Source organism: Misgurnus anguillicaudatus, chromosome 16 (genome assembly GCF_027580225.2).
Source record: "Misgurnus anguillicaudatus chromosome 16, ASM2758022v2, whole genome shotgun sequence".
In the NCBI taxonomy this organism is placed as follows: Eukaryota; Metazoa; Chordata; class Actinopteri; order Cypriniformes; family Cobitidae; genus Misgurnus; species Misgurnus anguillicaudatus.
In genome coordinates, this window is record NC_073352.2 from 34,457,282 (window position 1) to 34,477,213 (window position 19,932).

Consider the following 19,932-nt stretch of genomic DNA (forward strand, 5'->3'; position numbering starts at 1 on the left):
GTCCAGTTTTTACATTATTGATCATACAGAGGTTATGGTACAAATATAATAATTACTGTACGTCTGCCGACACTGGCCGGACTTCTCAGCGTGGTTGTTTAACTGAATGCGTGTAGTGACATTACCGCTCAGAATTGATCAAAAGTTTCTCTGGTAAAGTGCGTTATGGCAAGGATTGGAAAGGTTACACAATGAAAATGGTTTAGCACAGCCATGGAGAAACGTAAATGTAAAAAAGTATTTTGAAATAAAAAATTATGAAATAAAAAAATGATCGCTGCACGTACCACAATGCAATCTTAAAGATGTTAAATGTTCAGCTTGTAAACGGCTGGTAAGCAGGTGATATCCTCCTGTGCTGCTCTGACCTGCTACCATTTACCAGTTTTGTTTCAGTCAGTGTTGATTACGGTTGTGAGGTAACATTGTTATCGTTAATAGCCCAGAGCTGTTAGGGAAGCCTTTAGATTGTGTTTTCTTTACCATTGGGTTTAATATGAAGGCTTGTCTCTCTCTCTCTCTCTCTCTCTCTCTCTCTCTCTCTCTCTCTCTCTCTCTCTCTCTCTCTCTTTGTGTCTCACTTCCCTAACCCCATCATTAACGGTGACCTTGTGGCTGCGACAATCAGGTAAACAGAAGAGTGAATGGACTCATGGGTAATGACCGCAGGGTTTGGCTGCCAAATGTTAGCGTGTTTGCTGACACCATTTAGAAGGGATTAGCAGAATATGGGGAGCGATACAAGAGTAATACTGTAAAAATTGGGTGATGGAAGTAGCATGGATCAATAAGTAAGCTTTATTGAGGTATGGGATCATATGTTATATGTGACCCTGGACCACAAGTCTTAAGTCGCACGGGTATATTTGTATTAATAGCCAGCAAAACATTGTATGCATTAAAATCAGCACTTTTTCTTTTATGCCAAAAATCATTAGGATATCATTAGAGCTGTCAAAAGATTAATCACGATTAATCGCACACAAAATAAAAGTTTTTTGCATAATTTATGTGTAATTATTTTATATACACACACGTTAATGTTTGTATTTAAGAAACATTTACGTGTATATTTATATATATATTTTTTAGTGCTGGGCAAAGATTAATTGCAATTAATCGCATATTAAATAAAAGTGTTTTTTTTTTGCATAATATATGAGTGTGTGCTGTGTGTAATTATTATGTATATATAGATACATACACATTTATGTATGTATTTAAGAAACTTGACATATAAATAACAATTTCTGAAATAAATATATGTATGTATGTGTGTTAATATAAATAATAATTACACACAGTACACACACACACACACACACACACACACACACACACACACACACACACACACACACACACACACACACACATATATTATGCAAACACAAACTTTTATTTTGTATTTAATTAATTGCGAATAATCTTTTGACAGCCCTAGATATTATATAAAGATCATGGTGCATGAAGATATTTTGTAAATTTCGTACCGAAAATATATAAAACTTTATTTTTGTGAGTGAATGCAGCTGCTAAGGACTTAATTTGGCAACTGTAAAGGCGAATTTCTCAATATTTTGATATTTTTCGCACCCTTGGATTCCAGATTTTCCAAATTATTTGGCCAAATATTGTCCTATCCTAACAAACCATACACCAATAGAAAGCTTATGTATTCAACTTTCAGATGATGTATAAATCCCAATTTAAAAAATTGACCCTTATTATTTTTTTGTAGTCCCCGGTCACATATTGCATTTCCAAGATGTCAGTTTCTTTGCTCAGAGGTTGCTCTTTCATCTCTCAGTTACCTTTACTGGCTTCTCAGTTATGTTTTAAGTATTAACAGATGTTTCATTTTGGTTCTCCTAGACCAGGGGTGTCCACTCCTGCTCCTGGAGGGCCGGTGTCTCTGCAGAGTTTTATTTCAACCCTAATCAAACACACCTGATCCAGCTAATCAAGGTCTTATTAGGCAGACTAGATACTTTGAGGCAGGTGTGTTGAGGAAAGTTTTAGCTAAACTCTGCAGGACACATGCCCTCCAGGACCGACTTTGGACACCCCTGTCCTAGACTATGAACTAATCAAATTCACACAAAATCGAGGTACCTGAGTTAGGCTATACTCTTTGCGAACGGTCTAAGGCAGAAGTCTCATTTGTTCTCACTGCTGTCTTGAATTACATCTGTGATACTAAATCATCTGAATCCCATTTGAGACTGTATCTCTTATCGGCCTCATACTCACAGTAGTAACAAATCAATTGAAACTGCATGATCTCTGTATGTGAAGCTTTCATCTCTAGCATCTCTCTCTCTCTTCCTCTTTATATAATACAGTATCTCCCTCTCCTCCTAATGGTTACTTTCTGTCAGTAGCCGTAGTGACAGATATGACTACCGCAGGGAATCTTAAACCAGCGTTATTCTCCTGTGAGGTGTCCAGACGGGACCCCGGCAGTGATGGATGAGGGTAAACCCGGGTGGTTCGGTATACTGATAAATCTGCTCCGCTCGGAGCCCCTGCTGCCGTTTCATCCGTGCTTAACAAAGACGTGACGTGCACACACATATGCAGCAAACACATGCGCCAGCACATAGAAAAGGTCATTGTGCCTATTAATGCTGCGTGCCTCTGAGCCATAGGGCGAATGTAAGGAAATAGAAAACATAGTAAGATGGAGAGACAATAAGGAAAATGAAGAGAGAGGTTAGAGGTAGAGGACTATTTATTTGGCTCCTGTACTGACCTATGGCCCCGGGGTCTCCAGTATCAGCCACGACTGAATAAACTACTTTTACTCAAGTTGGTAGTCTGTGCTGAATGTGATGAATATATATATTCGTAGACAACATCTATCTGCTATCTGTGGTGTCATTTACACAACAAATGCAAGGCATAGCTGTTGAAACTGGATTGAAACCCATAAATATTCAATTCTTTATGACATGCATGCAATCACAAATGATGTGTCTATAAATAATATATGAGAATACACACTTTACAGTTGTAAAGCGATCTCATAAATGCTTAATGATCTGCTTCTCCTCACTGTCATAATTTCTCTGGTGTGTATGTGTGTAATAATGTGAATGGAGGGGTGGGTTTATGATGGTGGTGGGCTTTGCTCATTAACGGATGTTCATATATAGACTTCACCCGGGAAAATATAAGTTCCTTGAAGGAAATTAGACAACCAGGTCTCAAGATGTGCCAGAGACGTCCGTAAAAAACTGAGAGTGCCTGCAGCGTCTCGAGAGATTCGCCTCTAGAATCCCTGCTGAGCTCTGGTGCAGCAATAAAACTTCTGACCCGTGTTGCAGTGCTAACGTTTCACCTGCTCTCATTGTTGAATTAGTTTGTTCTTGGACTGCTTGTAGTATCAAAGCACTTTTGTTTCGTGCCTTTGGCCTGTTCTTTGTTCTGCTGTAGGTTTAGGGTTAGAGGTACAATCTTTGCCGTAATGGTTCCACTACTGGTCCCAGTTAGTAACGCTATGTTATTTCAAATTCTTTGTGTGCGTATATAAATGTTTTTTTGGTAACCATAAATCTGAGTAGACATCCATGAGATGCGGAGTCCCACAGGGCTTAATTCTAGGACCACTTTTGTTTAATTTGTATATGCTTCCACTTGGTCAAATAATAAAATATAACCATATTGCTTACCACAGCTATGCAGATGACACCCAGATATACTTTGCTCTGTCACCCAATGACTACAGCCCGATTGACAACCTATGTCAGTGCATTGATGAAATTAACATATTTGGATACAGCAAAACCTCCTCCAGCTAAACAGAGACAAAACTCAAGTCATTCTATTTGGAAATAAAGAATAAACTCTCAAGGTTAACACATACCTTGACTCTAGGAGTCTAAATACAGAAAATAAAGTCAGAAATCTGGGTGTAATGGAAATGTTTTTGGTCCATTTCCATGTCACTTGTAAAACTGCTTTATGTTTCGTGCTTGTTGACTAAATGTCTCCGAGAAAGTATATACTGTTTTGGTACATTTATGCATTTGGAGGATGCTTTTATTCAAATTGACTTACAGTGCATTACAAGGTATACATTTTTTATAAGTATGTGTTTTCTGTGGGTTCGAATCAATTAACCTTTTGCACTACTATAGCAATGCTCCACCACTGAGCTATATAGGTGCACTATAGGTTTTCTTTGGCAGGCTTTTGTTGTCTGCTAGATAAGCATCCAGGTAGTTACAAATATATTGGATATAACAAAATTGAGCCCTGCTATTACAATAAATGCTCAATATGGCCGTTCTGGCGGCGGACGTCCCACCTTCCAGTTGAAAGAACCAATAGTCAATCGACAGGTTTATATTCAATTAGCATATCTGTAATGTATTTCGATCCTAAGCCATGAAGTGATTTATAAACGAGTAATAATACTTTAAAATCTATTTTAAATGAAACAGGAAGCCAGTTTAAGGACCTGAGGACTGGAGTAATGTGCTCCGATGTTTTGGTTTTAGTCAGAATTCTGGCAGCAGCGTTCTGTATGAGCTGTAGCTGTCAAATTGTCTTTTTGGAGATCCCAATTGTCCTGATCCTGTCTTCATGTCACAGTTTTTTACCTCTTTGTGACAGGATCATGACAGGCCCATGTATTTTGTGTGAAAGCACTGGCTTTAGGTGTGTTCGACTTCATGCGGCTCTGCGCAGACCGATCGGCGGCTGACTTGAAGCAGTGCATGTCGGTTAGTCATTTTGTCCGACTTGAGCTGGCGCTGCAGTCATGTGACTGTGTCACATGGTTTTAAAGAACCGTGGGAGAGATTTGAGATCAGCCGCCTGAGTCAGCCAGTGCATTTCCCGAAGAGGAGCTGCATGGGCTGTAATGATGACACAGCTGTTTCACGATTGGTCAGAGTCACCACATGACAACAATCATGTGTGTTTCATGTTTATTTTCACGCCCTCAGTTCCACAAATGCTGACAAATCTGTATATCTGTATATTGTGTCATCTTCATCAAAATAAAATAAATAAAAAACGTAGACCCCACTACATTGGTATTTAAATAATATATGCTTATGTTGAACTTTATTCTTGAAAATAGATGCTGTAAGCCTCTTCAGTTCCACTCATGCTCATACACGGACATTCAAAACAGTATAATTCACTTTTTATGTTGTTTACATCTTACAAATCATATTTACTGCGATAAAGCAAGCAAACGGCACGTGATCAGCCATGTCTGACGTAAATGCAGCAAACTACGGGAACCATGGCGTGTCCGACTTCACGTCTCCGTTTTCAGCTCCTCCCGCCTGCACATGGCTAATCTCGCCGATCGGTTACATCCAGCCGCAGCCGATGTCGAACACACCTATTGATTATTCAGGCCACGTGCTTTCTGTCTCATCTTCTGACTCCGCCTCCTCATCTCCTCGTTAATCATTCTATTATTGTTTCATTCATATCACCTGTTCCCCTCTTGATTTGCTCCTTTATTTAATGCCCTTGTGTTTGCTGTCCTGTGCTGGTTCATTTTGATGCTATCCTGTTTCTAAGTTAAGTCATAGTAAATGTTCATAGTCAAGTTTGTTCTCAAATTTAGTGTTTTGGTTTAAGTCTGTCCTTTATTGTTTACCTTGTTTTACCCCCCTGTAGGTCTTTGTTTTGTGTCCCTTTACCCCCCAAATAAAACCTTGTTTGTGTACACTGTAAGCCTGCATCTGGGTTCTGTCTCTCTCTCTCTCCATTGGAGAACATGATACCCAATAAGGAGTCCATTGCAATAATCTACTATACTGGTGATGAAAGCATAAACAAGTTTCTGTAAGTCCTGTATAGAGACAAAACATCTAATTCTGGCTATATTTCTGAGATGGTAGTAAGCTGATTTGCTTATTGCTTTCACATGGCTGCTGAAATTAAGATCAGACTCTTAAAATGACACCCAGAGTCTTTAGACCCCTAGAGCCAAGGTGTGTGTTAATGAGAGTTTCATCTTTATTTCCAAATACAATGACTTCAGTTTTGTCTTTGTTTAACTGGAGGAAGTATTGACGTATCCAACTGTTAATTTCATCAATGCACTGACATAGAGAGTCAATGGGGCTGTAGTCATTGGGTGACAGGGCTAAGTATATCTGGGTGTCATCTGCATAGTTGTGATAAGCAATTTTGTTCATTTTCATTATTTGACTGTGTGGGAGCAAATACAAATTAAACAGAAGCGGTCCAAGAACTGAGCCCTGTGGGACTCCACATGGCATGGATGTCCACCCAGATTTATGGTTACATATGTTCACACAGTAACCTCTACCTTTTAGGTATGGTAATTTAAACCATGTGAGGACCATCCCAGAGAGCCCTACCCAGTTTTCCAGTCTATGTAAGAGTATGATGTGATCTACCGTGTCAAAGGCAGCACTAAGATCTAGTAGCACCAGCAATAATATTTTACCTGAATTGGAATTTAAGCAAATATCATTTATTATCTTTATGAGCACTGTCTCTGTGCTGGGATGCTGATGGAAATAAGTTTCATATATTATGCTATGTTCTGATGTCTTTACTGTCAATACAAACATGTATTTACTGTAAAACTTCTGTGCAACAATACAAAATTGTAAAAAGTGCTACAATTCAAATCTTGAATTATGTTTCACCTGTTGCTGCTTGTCTAGATCTTCTTGTAATCTAGAAATGTTTGAGTATGGAAATGCATAAACAACTTTGACTCTAGATTTCATTTCATTTTTTGGTCCGTGAAATTGCTGTTATCTTAAAATTTTAATAACCCTTCAGGGCCAAACATCACCTACTCCTTGTCTAAAGCTTTCTCCCAAACATTGCAATAGTTCTGTGTTCTCTCAGCTGTGATGGGCTTCATAATAACATCTCAGCATGCTGCAGTCTCTCTTAGAGTTGAATTAGATTGGTTCTCACTCTCAGCACTAGTTAATGGTTGTGAATGATTAGTTATACCCTACAGTGCTCGAGTCTCAATGCAGTATCCCCCATCAGTAAATCATAGGCCAAACTGCGTTTGTACTCCACAGCAAAGGACTAAACAAATAAATAGCCTAAGATGAGGAAATGTTACACTGAACTGGGAATACAAACCTCTCCTGATGCAGTAAACTTTTATAAGGTCACCCAGCTGATTGGATTTGTTTCTGTTTGTGAATACGACTGCAAATGTACTGCCAGCCAGTCAGTGTGAGGGTTGTGGCAAAGAAAATCTCAAGAGCATCGTACTAACAGAAAACAGTGAACAGAATATAATCTGTGATGTGCGTCTCTTGGCAGGAGTACACCATCGACGTCTTCTTCAGGCAGAGCTGGAAGGACGAGAGGCTGAAGTTTGAGGGACCTATGAACATCCTGCGTTTGAACAACCTGATGGCCAGCAAGATCTGGACTCCAGACACGTTTTTCCATAATGGCAAGAAGTCTGTGGCACACAACATGACCATGCCCAACAAACTGCTGCGGATCCAAGATGACGGCACTCTGCTTTACACCATGAGGTAACCGCGGTTCATTTTCCTTAGGAATAGTTAATGCAAAAATGTATGATACTCTGTAATCCTCATCGTCATAAAATATGAATTTAATTCATCCTCTCTGGCTCTCACCGCATGACAGTCATTGTGCCTGCAGGCTTATTGACTTAACAGCTAATTAAGATGATCTCATTTTGTATAATTGACACTCACTGTAGTAAGACTTCAGCTGACTATTTAGCTTTATTTTTTATGAGACTTGGTGGCTTCTTCTTTATTATTTACTGATGTTTGTACAGTTACCAAAGTCTTTAGGCATAACCACATCTGCTTAAATACCTTTACAAAAAACTCAAAGAGGGGACTTTGTGATGTATCATCGCTTGTCATGTGCACAAATGTGATGTTAGCCCAAAGTAACATGTCGCCTCTGTTCGTTCCAAGGGGCAACCTTCCGATCTCTCTGATGAAGCCAACACGGGTGTAACATACACTGAAATTCATCAACTGGCCACCAGAGGCACCAAAAGGGAGTCAATTCCCATAGACCCCCATGTTAAATTGCCCAACTTTACAGCAGAAAATAAAGTGCTTAGAGCCTGGTACAAAAAGTGTTTTGGGTGTTTTTAGCTAATCTTGCCCTTCATGACAACTGTGGGGGGGTGAATTTGGTTATGTTAAGCCTTAAAGTTCTGCATAATTAAGGGCGTGGTCACTTGAGTGATGGGCGAACTGCCACTGCTGTCACTACCATCGAGCTAGGTGGGCGTGGTTTCAGCAACCAGCCACTTCAGCTTCACCCACATCCTGCCTCTTTACCCATTTTCGGTTATCTGTGAGGAGTGTTGGGAGAAAGGTTCTTTTACAATATTAATTTACTCCCCAAAAAAGTAACTAATTGTGTTACTTAGTTACTTTTAATGCAAAGTAATGCTTACGTTACCTTTAAGTTACTTTTGCGTTACGTTTTCTTACTTGGCTGAGGCTTGATCTCTTTCAGGCCTTCCAGGTGTTTTTTATGATCACAGAAATTTCAAGCTCTGGCCTGCCATCTCTGTTTCTGACTTCCCGCTCAGGCGCACGGAGCGCGTAATTCTACGTTAATATGTTTAGTTTAATTCAGTACATTATTTTAATTTTAAATTGAATTATTTAAACTGAAAAGTAACACATTACTTTTTTTAAAAAGTAACTTAAATATTAATGCGTACATTTATAAAGTAATGCATTACTTTACTCGTTACTTCAGAAAAGTAATATTATTACGTAATGCGCGTTACTTGTAATGCCTTAACCCTCAACACTGTCTGTGAGTGATGTGCGATCACGCAATGCCAACTATTGGCTTCAAAGAAGCTCTTCACAAACCTATGGGTAACATCACGGACACTTTGTCCATATTTTTTACAGTCTATGGTTTGTTCTGACCCCGCTCAAAACAACATGACACTTCAGCACTTTTCCTCCCAAATTTCTCTCTCTATTTCTCTCTATTTCCTCTTACTGTTGCCAAATCAATGAGCAGTTGACTCAGCTGTTGAGTGCAGGAAAAGAAAGTGACAGAACTGAAATGAATATGAATCTAAAATTTATATTCATATTATTTGGACTGCTAGTTATTGGGGCTTGTTAATAAATCAAATATAAAGACAACACAAATTTGCTGTGATTCATCACGATGATTTAAAAGCACTCAGTGTTTTTGTGTGTGTGTTTATGACTGGCAGGTTGACTGTACACGCCGAGTGTCCGATGCATCTTGAAGATTTTCCCATGGACTTCCACTCCTGTCCGCTGAAGTTCGGCAGCTGTGAGTCCACCGTTGGATTTGTTCTCCAGCATTCTGATGTTGGAAATTTTAAGCACTCATCTGTTATGTCTATATCCCTGCAGACGCTTACACAACAACGGAAGTGACTTACACGTGGACGAAGAACGCATCCAACTCTGTGGTAGTAGAGGAGGAGAGCTCCCGACTCAACCAGTATGACCTGCTGGGACAAACTGTGGGCAACGAAACCATCAGATCCAGCACTGGTGAGTCAGAGATTACAAACTGGATCAAATTCAGACTTAGTGAAGCTCCAAATCTTTACATAAAAATGATTATAGGACCACCCAACAAGTAAAACAAGTGCACCTGATTTATGTGATTAATAGAGTTGAATATTGTATGGATGGATGGAAGGGGAATTTGTTTGCTTTTACGGGGTGAACACGCCAGTCCTTTAAGCAGACATGTCAGATATATGAGGAAGAATTTTATGATGCCCTTCGGTGTCACAGCAGATTTGTCCCCGTCCCCATCATAGATCACCAAGCACATGTTGTTTCTGTCCACCTGAATCTGCTGTGTGCTCAAACAAGTTCTCCGGACAAGACTCGACAACGCTGCCTGACACTTTCTCTATATATATCTCTTTCTCTCTCTCATGCACGCACACATCTGTGCCTCGCTGTGACAGCTCTTGCGTTTTGGCATTTGGTAGCTCAGTAAAGCGGACACATACACAGCGTGGGGTGAGAAACAGGCCAGAGCGAACGCGATATTCCACTTCAGTTGAGCGCTGAGAAACCTCTCAAGAGCTTGAGGGATTTTGCAGCAAGCATACAGAAGATACACTTTGTCGTTTCACACACATTTTGTGTTTTTGCAAGTGCGTGGCATTCTCTCGGCTTGCAACAGATTATAAAAAAAATGTCATAATCAGCAATCATGATTTATAAGGGTGTCACAAATCAAAATCGGGAGAGTTGGGAGTTTTCCCGGTGGGCCGGTAGTGTTTTATATATTAAATATGTCGCAGCGCTCTCTCTATCAAGCCAATCAAAAAAAAAGAGGAAATAGCCAATCAGAAAACAGCACTGTTGTATCTTGGTAAGATTTAACGCAACAAGCAATAAAAAGCATATCCTCGTTCACCCACAGAGGAATGGAGCTCCGAGCATCACTTTGAGCACACAGTAGTCATCATGATCTCCTGTTTTAAAGTTATAACAAATGCACAACTTGTTTGACACAAACAATGACAACTTGACTGCTGTTAGAGAATGTTTCCACTGGCAGCACGACTAACATGACAGGGCATCTCCGGGTTTAAGGTCAAAAAATGGCTTTGTGCTTTCAAAAAAAAAAGTAAAAATTGACAATCGAATCAAATCATGACCTTAGAATTGAAAATAAAATTGAATCAAGGATTTGGAGAATCGTGACACCCCTATTGATTTAATCATGGTTTGGTAGCACAACCATGAGTATTTATCAGTCCTTCCAGAAAAACGCAAAGTTTTTTGGTGATCGTTGCGGGCAAAAATCCTCAATTTTGCGGCACGTTTTCTTAAAAAATGCGATGGAATATGCGGGATATTTATGCAATTTATGCAATGGAATTGCGGGAATTTGCGAAAATTGCGGAACTTGCAAAAAATGCAATGATGTTCACGTCACATAATCACGTCACTTCATAACGTTCCCATGGCAATAGAGGACACGGCTGCGCTTTTGGGAAGTAAATGCAACATTTTTCAACTTTCTGCTAATATATATGTGACTTTTTGCTACGAAAATGCAGAGATTATGAAATCATGCAAGCCCCGCGTATTTTGTGCGCGGAAATATGTAATTAATGCTGCGAAAGTGCGTCGTATTTGGAAAAAATGCAGCCCCGCATAAATATGCGGACTTTGGCTGATTATGCAATATATCGCGCGATCGCACAATCGCGTTTTTCTGGAGGGACTGATTTATGGTTTGTCTATAGTAACCATGTTTTTTTTAAATGTGCATTTTGTAACTTTTAGAAGAATATTTTAATAGAAATGCAATGTAATTTAGGGCTGTAACGATTAATTGTGCAAATGCGTGTTTTCTCAATTAATGAATAAATTAATTACGGTAAAATCCCGGCACATCCCAAAGCCAGGGGGCACTCTTGTGCAGAAACTCCCTTTGTGCCACTAAAGAAGTAGCATTACAAACGCTATTCCAGGAAAGGTCTACAGGAATATTTATATCTCTGTTCTTCAAATAGTTTCAGGTATTTTCATGATAATAAAGAATATTTTGAATGATTTTTATTTAACGAGTGTTGCTTTTTTAAATGCACGTTTTAAACGACTCCGACTCGTAATGATTTTAGATTGATAAGGACTTTCTACTGACCAAATGCCATAGTACACGCACAAGCTGTGCGTGAAACACAGAATCGCAGCCTTGCGATTCAGAATCGATTTCACAAAGGCATGGGACATACGATTAATCGTTAAATCCCTATGTAATATGTAACGAATAATTGACGACGGCCAGTTGAATTATTAGAAAAATAATGCACACCCGAGGTGGTGATGCGGCCACGCGAAGCGGAGTGGCCGTTACACCTCGGGTGTGCATTATTTTTCAATAATTCAACAGCTCGGAGTCAATTATTTGGCTTATACTATGGTTACCACACCTTAAGACATGGATCACATGATATATTTAAAAGGATTCGTCCAGTTTTTGTGCTTAAATTGCTATTGTGAGTAGGACATGACACGTTTGTCCTGTGGTGGCTACCGTAGCTTCTCTATGCGTTTCAAAAGGGGGGGTGAGCTGTGGACCATCGGTTGCAATCTCACCTCTAGATGCTGCTAAAAATCTACACAGAGGACCTTTAACTGTAGTAAAACCATGATTCATTTTTGTTATTTTCCTTTATTTAAGACACAAATTACTACTGCAAGTTTATGTGAATACTTGTCAAAATAAACATTTTGACATAACTGTCCATTTAAGTGCTATAAGCTGTGGAAAAGTGTTTATGTATTTTGTGTATGTACAAGGATCAACCATTGTCAGTGCGATCACAATTATAAATTGTAATACAAAAATGATACTACTTTCCAGGTTCTTGTGTGTTTGTGTGTGAAGCGGGAATTACTTCTGTGTCCGGCAAGTCATGTGCTTGAACCTCAGACCCATTTCTTAAGGGCTTTTTATATTACCAATTTCAAGTGCATGTAGTACAACTAGTACCAGTTGATCTCTCTTTCTCTCTCCTTCTCCCTCTCTTTCTCTCTCTCTCTCTCTTTCACACACACACACACACACACACACACACACACACACACACACACACACACACACACACACACACACACACACACACACACAAGCAATTGGTCGGTTTCTCTTGGGGGTCCTGTAAATTTTCCTGTCTTGTGACGTGAGATTAATCATTCATTACAACAGCGTGAGCTTGTGTGAGGGGAATTGGGTCATCTGCCATACTCGAGCGTGCACTACATTTTTACACTTGAATTATCTCAAGGAGTTAAAGGACCTTTCTGCTTTGATGTCAGGGTTTGGCCATCACTTCACATAATAGGTGTGTGTGTGTCGGTACGTGTTTGCATTGAGTAATGATGCAAAAAATGTGTATTTACAAAGACAGAGTGCACTGGAGAGCCGCAGCATCGGGTTAGCTATTAAATTGGATGTAGGAGTGAGTGAAGCCCATCTGTGATTCAGGCTTATCTGTGCTATTAAAATGTCTTCAAGATAACAGGAGAGTTGGTTTTTTAATGGATGATCCTGTCAAGGATATGCCTGGGTCATATTTAAAAAGAACTAATTAAAATTTGGCTTAATGAAAGTAAAAAATATATTCAGGAACCATTTTTGCAGCTGCGATTCATTTGCATTGTTCAAAAATGTGAGACCTTGAATGTATTCGCATTACAGCAGTTCATCCCATCTCCTTTCTGTAATGTCATAAACAAGTACCATCCTTGAAATTGTAAAGTAGTGTGATGCAGGTTTTGGAGTAAAAATGTGACTCGCATCACACAGTTGTTGTTAATCACAGAATGAGTTTGTCTCTGTGGTGATGTTCACACTGAGATCTGTGTGTTTCTGTCAGCTGAATGATGCTTAATTAAAGAGCCCTGGTTTTCAAGCAGAAATCTAGAACATGGAAAAATGGGAAAGATCAAATCATGCCCACGTACCATCAGTGGAATCGTGCTTAGATGTCAAGACATCTGAATCTTAGGCTGCCGTCACCATGACGATCAGCATCGCGGTTCAGATGAGAGAGATACGTGCGTACTCGCAGTAATTAGCAGAGCAGGACTATGATTTACATATTGCAGAGCTTGTTTGTGTGTTGTGTGTGTACAAGTATGCAAATGTGTTGCGGGTGTTTGGGTGTGCATGTGCATGCACATGTGTACTGTATGTTTTGGTGTTCATCGGTTTGTGTGCATATGTGTGCAAATCCCTCACAAAATCATTTAAAGGTGCAATGTGTAATTTTTAGAAGGGTCTCTTGACAGAAATGCTTAATAATATACAAAACTATATGATCAGGGGTGAATAAAGACCTTTCGTAATGGGACTGTTTTTATTACCTTAGAATAAGATGTTTTTATCAACACACACAGAGGGTCCCCTTACGTGGAAGTCACCATTTTGTGCAGCCATGTTTTTACAGAAGCTCTTAACGGACAAACTTTTTTACTAAGTTGTCTCTGGCAATGACATGTTTGTCCGGTTGCTTCTCTCGTTGCTTCTCTGTGTATTTCAAAAGCAATAGGTGAGCAGTGGACTGAGCCTTTGGTTGCATTTCGCAACCTCGCCACTAGATGCAACTAAAATGTACACACTGGACCTTTAAGTGTATGGAATCTGGAATCTGAAAGTGCAAAGAAATCTAAATATTGAGAAAATTGCCTTTAAAGTTGTCCAAATGAAGTCCTTAGCAATACATATTACTAAAGATAAATACATTTTTTATATATTTACAGCAGGACATTTACAAATTGATCTTTACTTGATATTCTAATGGTTCTTGGCATAAACAATCAATAATTTTTACCCATTTGTATTGTTGGCTTTAAACTGATAACTTATAAAGTTTTCTGTTGGGTTAGGTTTTGGGGATGGATTAGGGGAAGGGGATCCACTTGTTAAGTCTTGCATCATTCAGTCCCTCCAAAAGAAACGCGATTATGCGATCGCATAATTCAATGCATAATCAGACAAAGGGGCCCTATTTTAACGATCTGAAACGCAAGTGCGAAGCGCAAAGCGCAAGTGACTTTGTGGGCGGATCTTGGGCGCTGTTGCTATTTTCCCGGCGGGAGAAATCAATAAGGGGTTGGTCTGAAGTAGGTTCATTATTCATAGGTGTGGTTTGGGCGTAACGTCAAATAAACCAATCAGAATGCTATCCAACATTCCCTTTAAACGCAAGTGCGCAAGTTCCATGGCGGGTTGCTATTATAATGACAGATTTACCAGGCGCAAGCCAGGAGCGGTTCACAGCCGAGGAGACCCACGTTCTTGTAAGAGCAGTCAAAGACATAGAAGTTGTTTTGTATGAGAATGGGAGAAACCCGCCCAAATCAGCGTCAGTTAAACAGGCGTGAGAGGAAATAGCCACAATTGTCTCATCAGCTGTGCCAAGCGCTACAATGATGTCAGGAGACGGGGGAATCCCAAGCTTGCCAGCATAAATCGGGCACGCCGGGCACACAGGAGGACATCGCTGCGTCCAGCCTCATCGCTGAAAGGGTTTGGGGGCTTTGAAATCGGACCCAAGAAACGCAAGCAAGGTCCAACCCCAAAGTACACTTACAAATCAAGTTCATATAAGGTTTCTTATGAAAACATTTTAATTATTATTTAGATAAAATAAACGTAATACAGCCACACAACAAACTTATGAAAATATTTTAATCGTTATTTGCATGAAAGTGTTTTAATGCTGCCACACAAAATAAATAAAAACTATCACCACAATGCTCACCACAATGATTTCCCTTATCTCATGTGTTAATATTTTTTATTGTAACAATTTATGATTTGCAAAAATAACTGTTGCATCTGTGTAGATTAGATAAGCAATGCGCGTTGTGCACGCTATACATTATGGTCAACCATGCGCCCTTTAAAATAGCATAATGAACCACGCGCAACGCGCCACTGACTTTAGACTAGTTTTTTTTTTGGTTAGAAGCGCAATTGTTTTTTGAAACTGCAAAATATGGATGTCAAAATGGTGCCCTCAGCATAACGTAGGGTTTATAGACAATTGGAAGCATTTTCGGGGGAGACCTGACCTGCTAAAGAGAGATGGCCTCCATCCATCTCAGGAAGGAAGGGCGATTCTCTCTATAAATCTGACCAATAGTCTTACTTCGAATACAGTCTGACTATCCAGGGTACAAGTCAGACAACAGACGGATCGGCTTAACCGTCCATCTGTTAGCTGCCGTGATATGTCAAGATCACTTATATCCCAGCACTTCGAGTCAATCTTACCAGAATATCAACACATTTCAACTGTATCTGTTCCCCGAACAAATAAATACAGAGCACCGCTTGCCACATCTGGTACAAATCTGATTAATATAAAATTAGAAAACAATACTTTAACAGATGAACCTCGAATGTTAAAATTCGGCCTTCTTAACATTAGATCGCTTACCAATAAAGAACCTATTGTTAATGAAATAGTTACAGACCAAAACTTAGACGCACTCTGTTTAACAGAAACCTGGCTTAAAGCAGACGACTACATTAGTTTAAACGAATCCACCCCACAAGACTATTATTATAAACACGAACCTCGATTAAAGGGGAGAGGGGGTGGTGTAGCTACAATATACAACAAAATTTTTAAAGTAAACCAAAAATCTGAAGTAAAATTTAAATCATTCGAACTAATGTTGTTAAATATGGAAATAACCGATCGTAACCACAAACAGCTCTCTTTTGCCTTAGCTACAATCTATAGACCTCCGGGCCACCATGCAGATTTCCTTAAAGAAATAGCAGATTTCCTGTCTGAGCTTGTAGTCACTGTAGATAAAGCTCTTATCGTTGGTGATTTTAATATTCATGTGGATAACCCAAAAGATGCACTAGGACGTGCATTTATGGATGTTCTAAATTCTCTCAAACAAAACGTGTCAGGGCCCACGCATACTCGTAAGCACACATTAGACTTAATTCTGTCACTCAGACTCAATATTAATGACATCGAAATATCACCTCAGAGTGATGCAGTTTCTGACCATTACCTTGTGTCATACACTGTACTTCTAGATAGGATCACTCAATCCACAACATGCTACAGATTAGCCAGAACAATAATTTCCACCACTAAAGATAGATTTATTAGCACTCTTCCAGACCTGTCCCAAATTAAACATGTAGCAGATAACTCTGACGATCTAGATATTGTAATAGAAAACCTAAACAATGTCTGTTCTAACACATTGGATGCCGTTGCTCCCATTCGAAAAAAGAGAATCAAAGAAAAACCGCCAGCTCCATGGTATGATCATCACACCGCAGCACTCAAAAAGGCAACTAGGCAAATGGAAAGAAATTATAGAAGCACAAAGTTAGAGGTATGGCGTGCAGCATGGAAAGAGAGTGTTAAACAATACAGACAGGCTATTAAAACCGCCAGATCTACCTATCTTAGCAAGCTTATAAATGAGAATCATAATAACCCTCGTTTCCTCTTCAGCACCGTTGCAAAACTGACTAGAAATAAAGAACAAACAGAAACCAATAGTAAACTTCAACACAATAGTAACGACTTCATGAACTTCTTTTCTAACAAAATTACGGCTATAAGGGAAAACATCGTAGCTACCCAGGCAGCCACCACTCAACCCGTTAGTTCACTTAACACTAGACTACCATACGAACATCTTGATTCATTTAAACCTACTACAATAGATGAGCTCTCTAGACTAGTTACATCATCCAAATCATCATCCTGTATATTAGACCCCGTTCCCACAAAACTGCTTAAAGAGGTATTCCCTGTAGTGTCAACCCCGGTTCTAAATATCTTTAACTCATCGCTAGAAATAGGATACGTTCCAACAGCTTTCAAACTAGCAGTTATTAAACCGCTGATTAAAAAACCGCAGCTTGATCAGGGAGAGCTTAATAACTTTAGACCAATCTCAAATCTCCCTTTTCTTTCGAAAATATTAGAAAAGGTAGTGGCAAGCCAGTTACGCACATTCTTGACAAATAATAGTACATATGAAAAGTTCCAATCAGGATTCAGGCCCCACCATAGCACAGAGACAGCGTTGCTTAGAGTTACAAACGACCTCCTATTAACATCCGATCGTGGTGAAATCTCAATTCTTATATTATTAGACCTTAGTGCAGCCTTTGACACAATAGATCATACAATCTTACTCAATAGACTAGAAAACTATGTTGGTATCAGTGGTCAGGCGCTAGCCTGGTTTAGGTCGTATCTAACCAATCGCTATCACTTTGTTTATGTAAACGAGGAAGAGTCATATCACTCCCTGGTTAAATACGGTGTACCGCAGGGATCGGTTTTAGGTCCTATCCTGTTCTCGTTATACATGTTACCTCTAGGAGACATTATCAGGAAACATAACATAAGTTTTCACTGCTATGCGGATGATACCCAGCTTTACATCTCCTCACATCCTAGCGAAACCCACCAGTTTTCTAAGCTAACAGACTGCCTTAGCGATGTTAGTGACTGGATGGCACATAACTTTCTTAAGCTGAACTCCAATAAGACAGAGATACTTATTATTGAACCGAATCGCTACAAACATAATATGTCAGATTACAAGTTGCACATAGATGGCTGCACTGTGGTGCCATCTTCCACGGTTAGGAACTTAGGTGTGATGTTCGACAGCAACTTATCCTTCGATAGTCATATCGCCAACGTCTGCCGCACAGCATTCTTCCATCTTAGAAATATCTCGAAAATACGCCATATACTGTCTACATCTGACGCAGAGAAGCTTATCCATGCTTTTATGACCTCTAGAATAGACTATTGTAACTCACTACTCGGGGGATGCCATGCAAATCAAGTAAACAAGCTTCAGCTAGTTCAAAACGCTTCCGCAAGGGTACTTACTCGAACTAAAAAGTATGACCACATAAGCCCAATTCTGGCATCTTTACACTGGCTACCAGTTAAATATCGCATACAATTTAAAATATCACTAATCACCTACAAAGCTTTAAATGGCCTAGCACCCTCATATCTTAGAGAATTACTATCAGAATACAATCCATCACGCACACTACGGTCGCAAAATTCTGGTCTCTTGATTATCCCTAGACTATCAAAAGTGTCTAAAAGTGGAAGGTCATTTTCCTACTTAGCCCCTAAGCTCTGGAATGATTTACCAACCGATGTCCGAGAATCAGACACAGTCGATAATTTTAAATCTAGACTTAAAACTTTTCTCTTCAACAAAGCATTCGCATAATTTGTCTAGTAAAAGTACTTAACTCGAAATAGTTATCTGTACGGAACAAAGCACTCGCGGTCATAACACAGATCAACCAAATAAATAAATAAAAATCTTATCTTAACCTATAGTCGGATTGCGATTTTGGAACTTTCGTGTTCTTGTGAATAGTATGCCATACAAACCCGTTTGCCACTGAACCTGCATTAACGACGACAGTGGGGCTTTTGGCCTTAGTCAAACGGGTTGGCACGTATGGTTGGGTTGTGGTTTTGGCGCTTTCTTTCTATTGCGAATAGTATGCCATACAGACCCGTTTGCCACTGAACCTGCATTAACGACGACAGTGGGGCTTCCGGCCTTAGTCAAACGGGTTGGCACGTATGGTCGGGTTGCGATTTTGGCGCTTTCTTGTGTCTTGTGAATAGTATGCCATACAGACCCGTTTGCCACTGAACCTGCATTAACGACGACAGTGGGGCCTCCAGCCTTAGTCAAACGGGTTGACACGTATGGTCAGGTTGCGATGTTGGCGTTTTTTCGTGATCTTGTAAATAGTATGCAATATAGACCCGTTTGCCACTGAACCTGCATTAACGACGACAGGGGGGTTACAGGCCTTAGTCAAACGGGTCGACAGGTTTCATTTTCTCTTAAAAATCGGAAGGTGACCCTTAGTTACCATATATACCGTCGCAGTGGGCCCCCAATTTGCAAAATCCTCAACTGTGGATAATATAATTATGCCGCAATAGTTAGTCTGTCTGAAACTAAGCTGATTCAACCACATCACTGTGTGACACTTGCATTACATGTGAACGGCCCCTACGCTAATATGATTTTGTTTTTCTCTCCCTGTCTCGTCCCTGGGTCCCATTGACCCTGAGGACAATGGGACAAACAGACCCAGTTCCGGTGGATGTGGAAGTCGGCACACCTCTGATCTACTGGTCGTCCTTCAATGTGATGCCCAGCTGATGCCTGACCAACGACCACCGGCAGGACCCGCTTAATATCCGCTTAATCTCTGCTTAATCTCTGCTTAATCTCTGCTTAAGATCCTTATCCGTTAATATGTGTGTATATACATGTATATCTCCCAAGGGTTTTTCCCTCCTAGGACTTTTATTTTTATTTCCTCGGCTAAACAACCCGGGGTGTTTGTTTTTTTTATACT

The 19,932-nt window shown here is 39.8% G+C and overlaps 1 protein-coding gene across 1 annotated transcript in view; it reads left to right on the plus strand.

Annotated features, from left to right (window-relative positions):
* gabra2b (gamma-aminobutyric acid type A receptor subunit alpha2b) overlaps positions 1-19,932 on the plus strand; it is a 69,118-nt gene that overhangs the window by 20,965 nt on the left and 28,221 nt on the right. Inside the window, exons 5-7 of the mRNA XM_055178680.2 lie at positions 7,294-7,514; positions 9,218-9,300; positions 9,384-9,527. Coding sequence (XP_055034655.1) covers positions 7,294-7,514; positions 9,218-9,300; positions 9,384-9,527 — 448 coding nt within the window. The remainder of the gene's footprint in view (positions 1-7,293; positions 7,515-9,217; positions 9,301-9,383; positions 9,528-19,932) is intronic.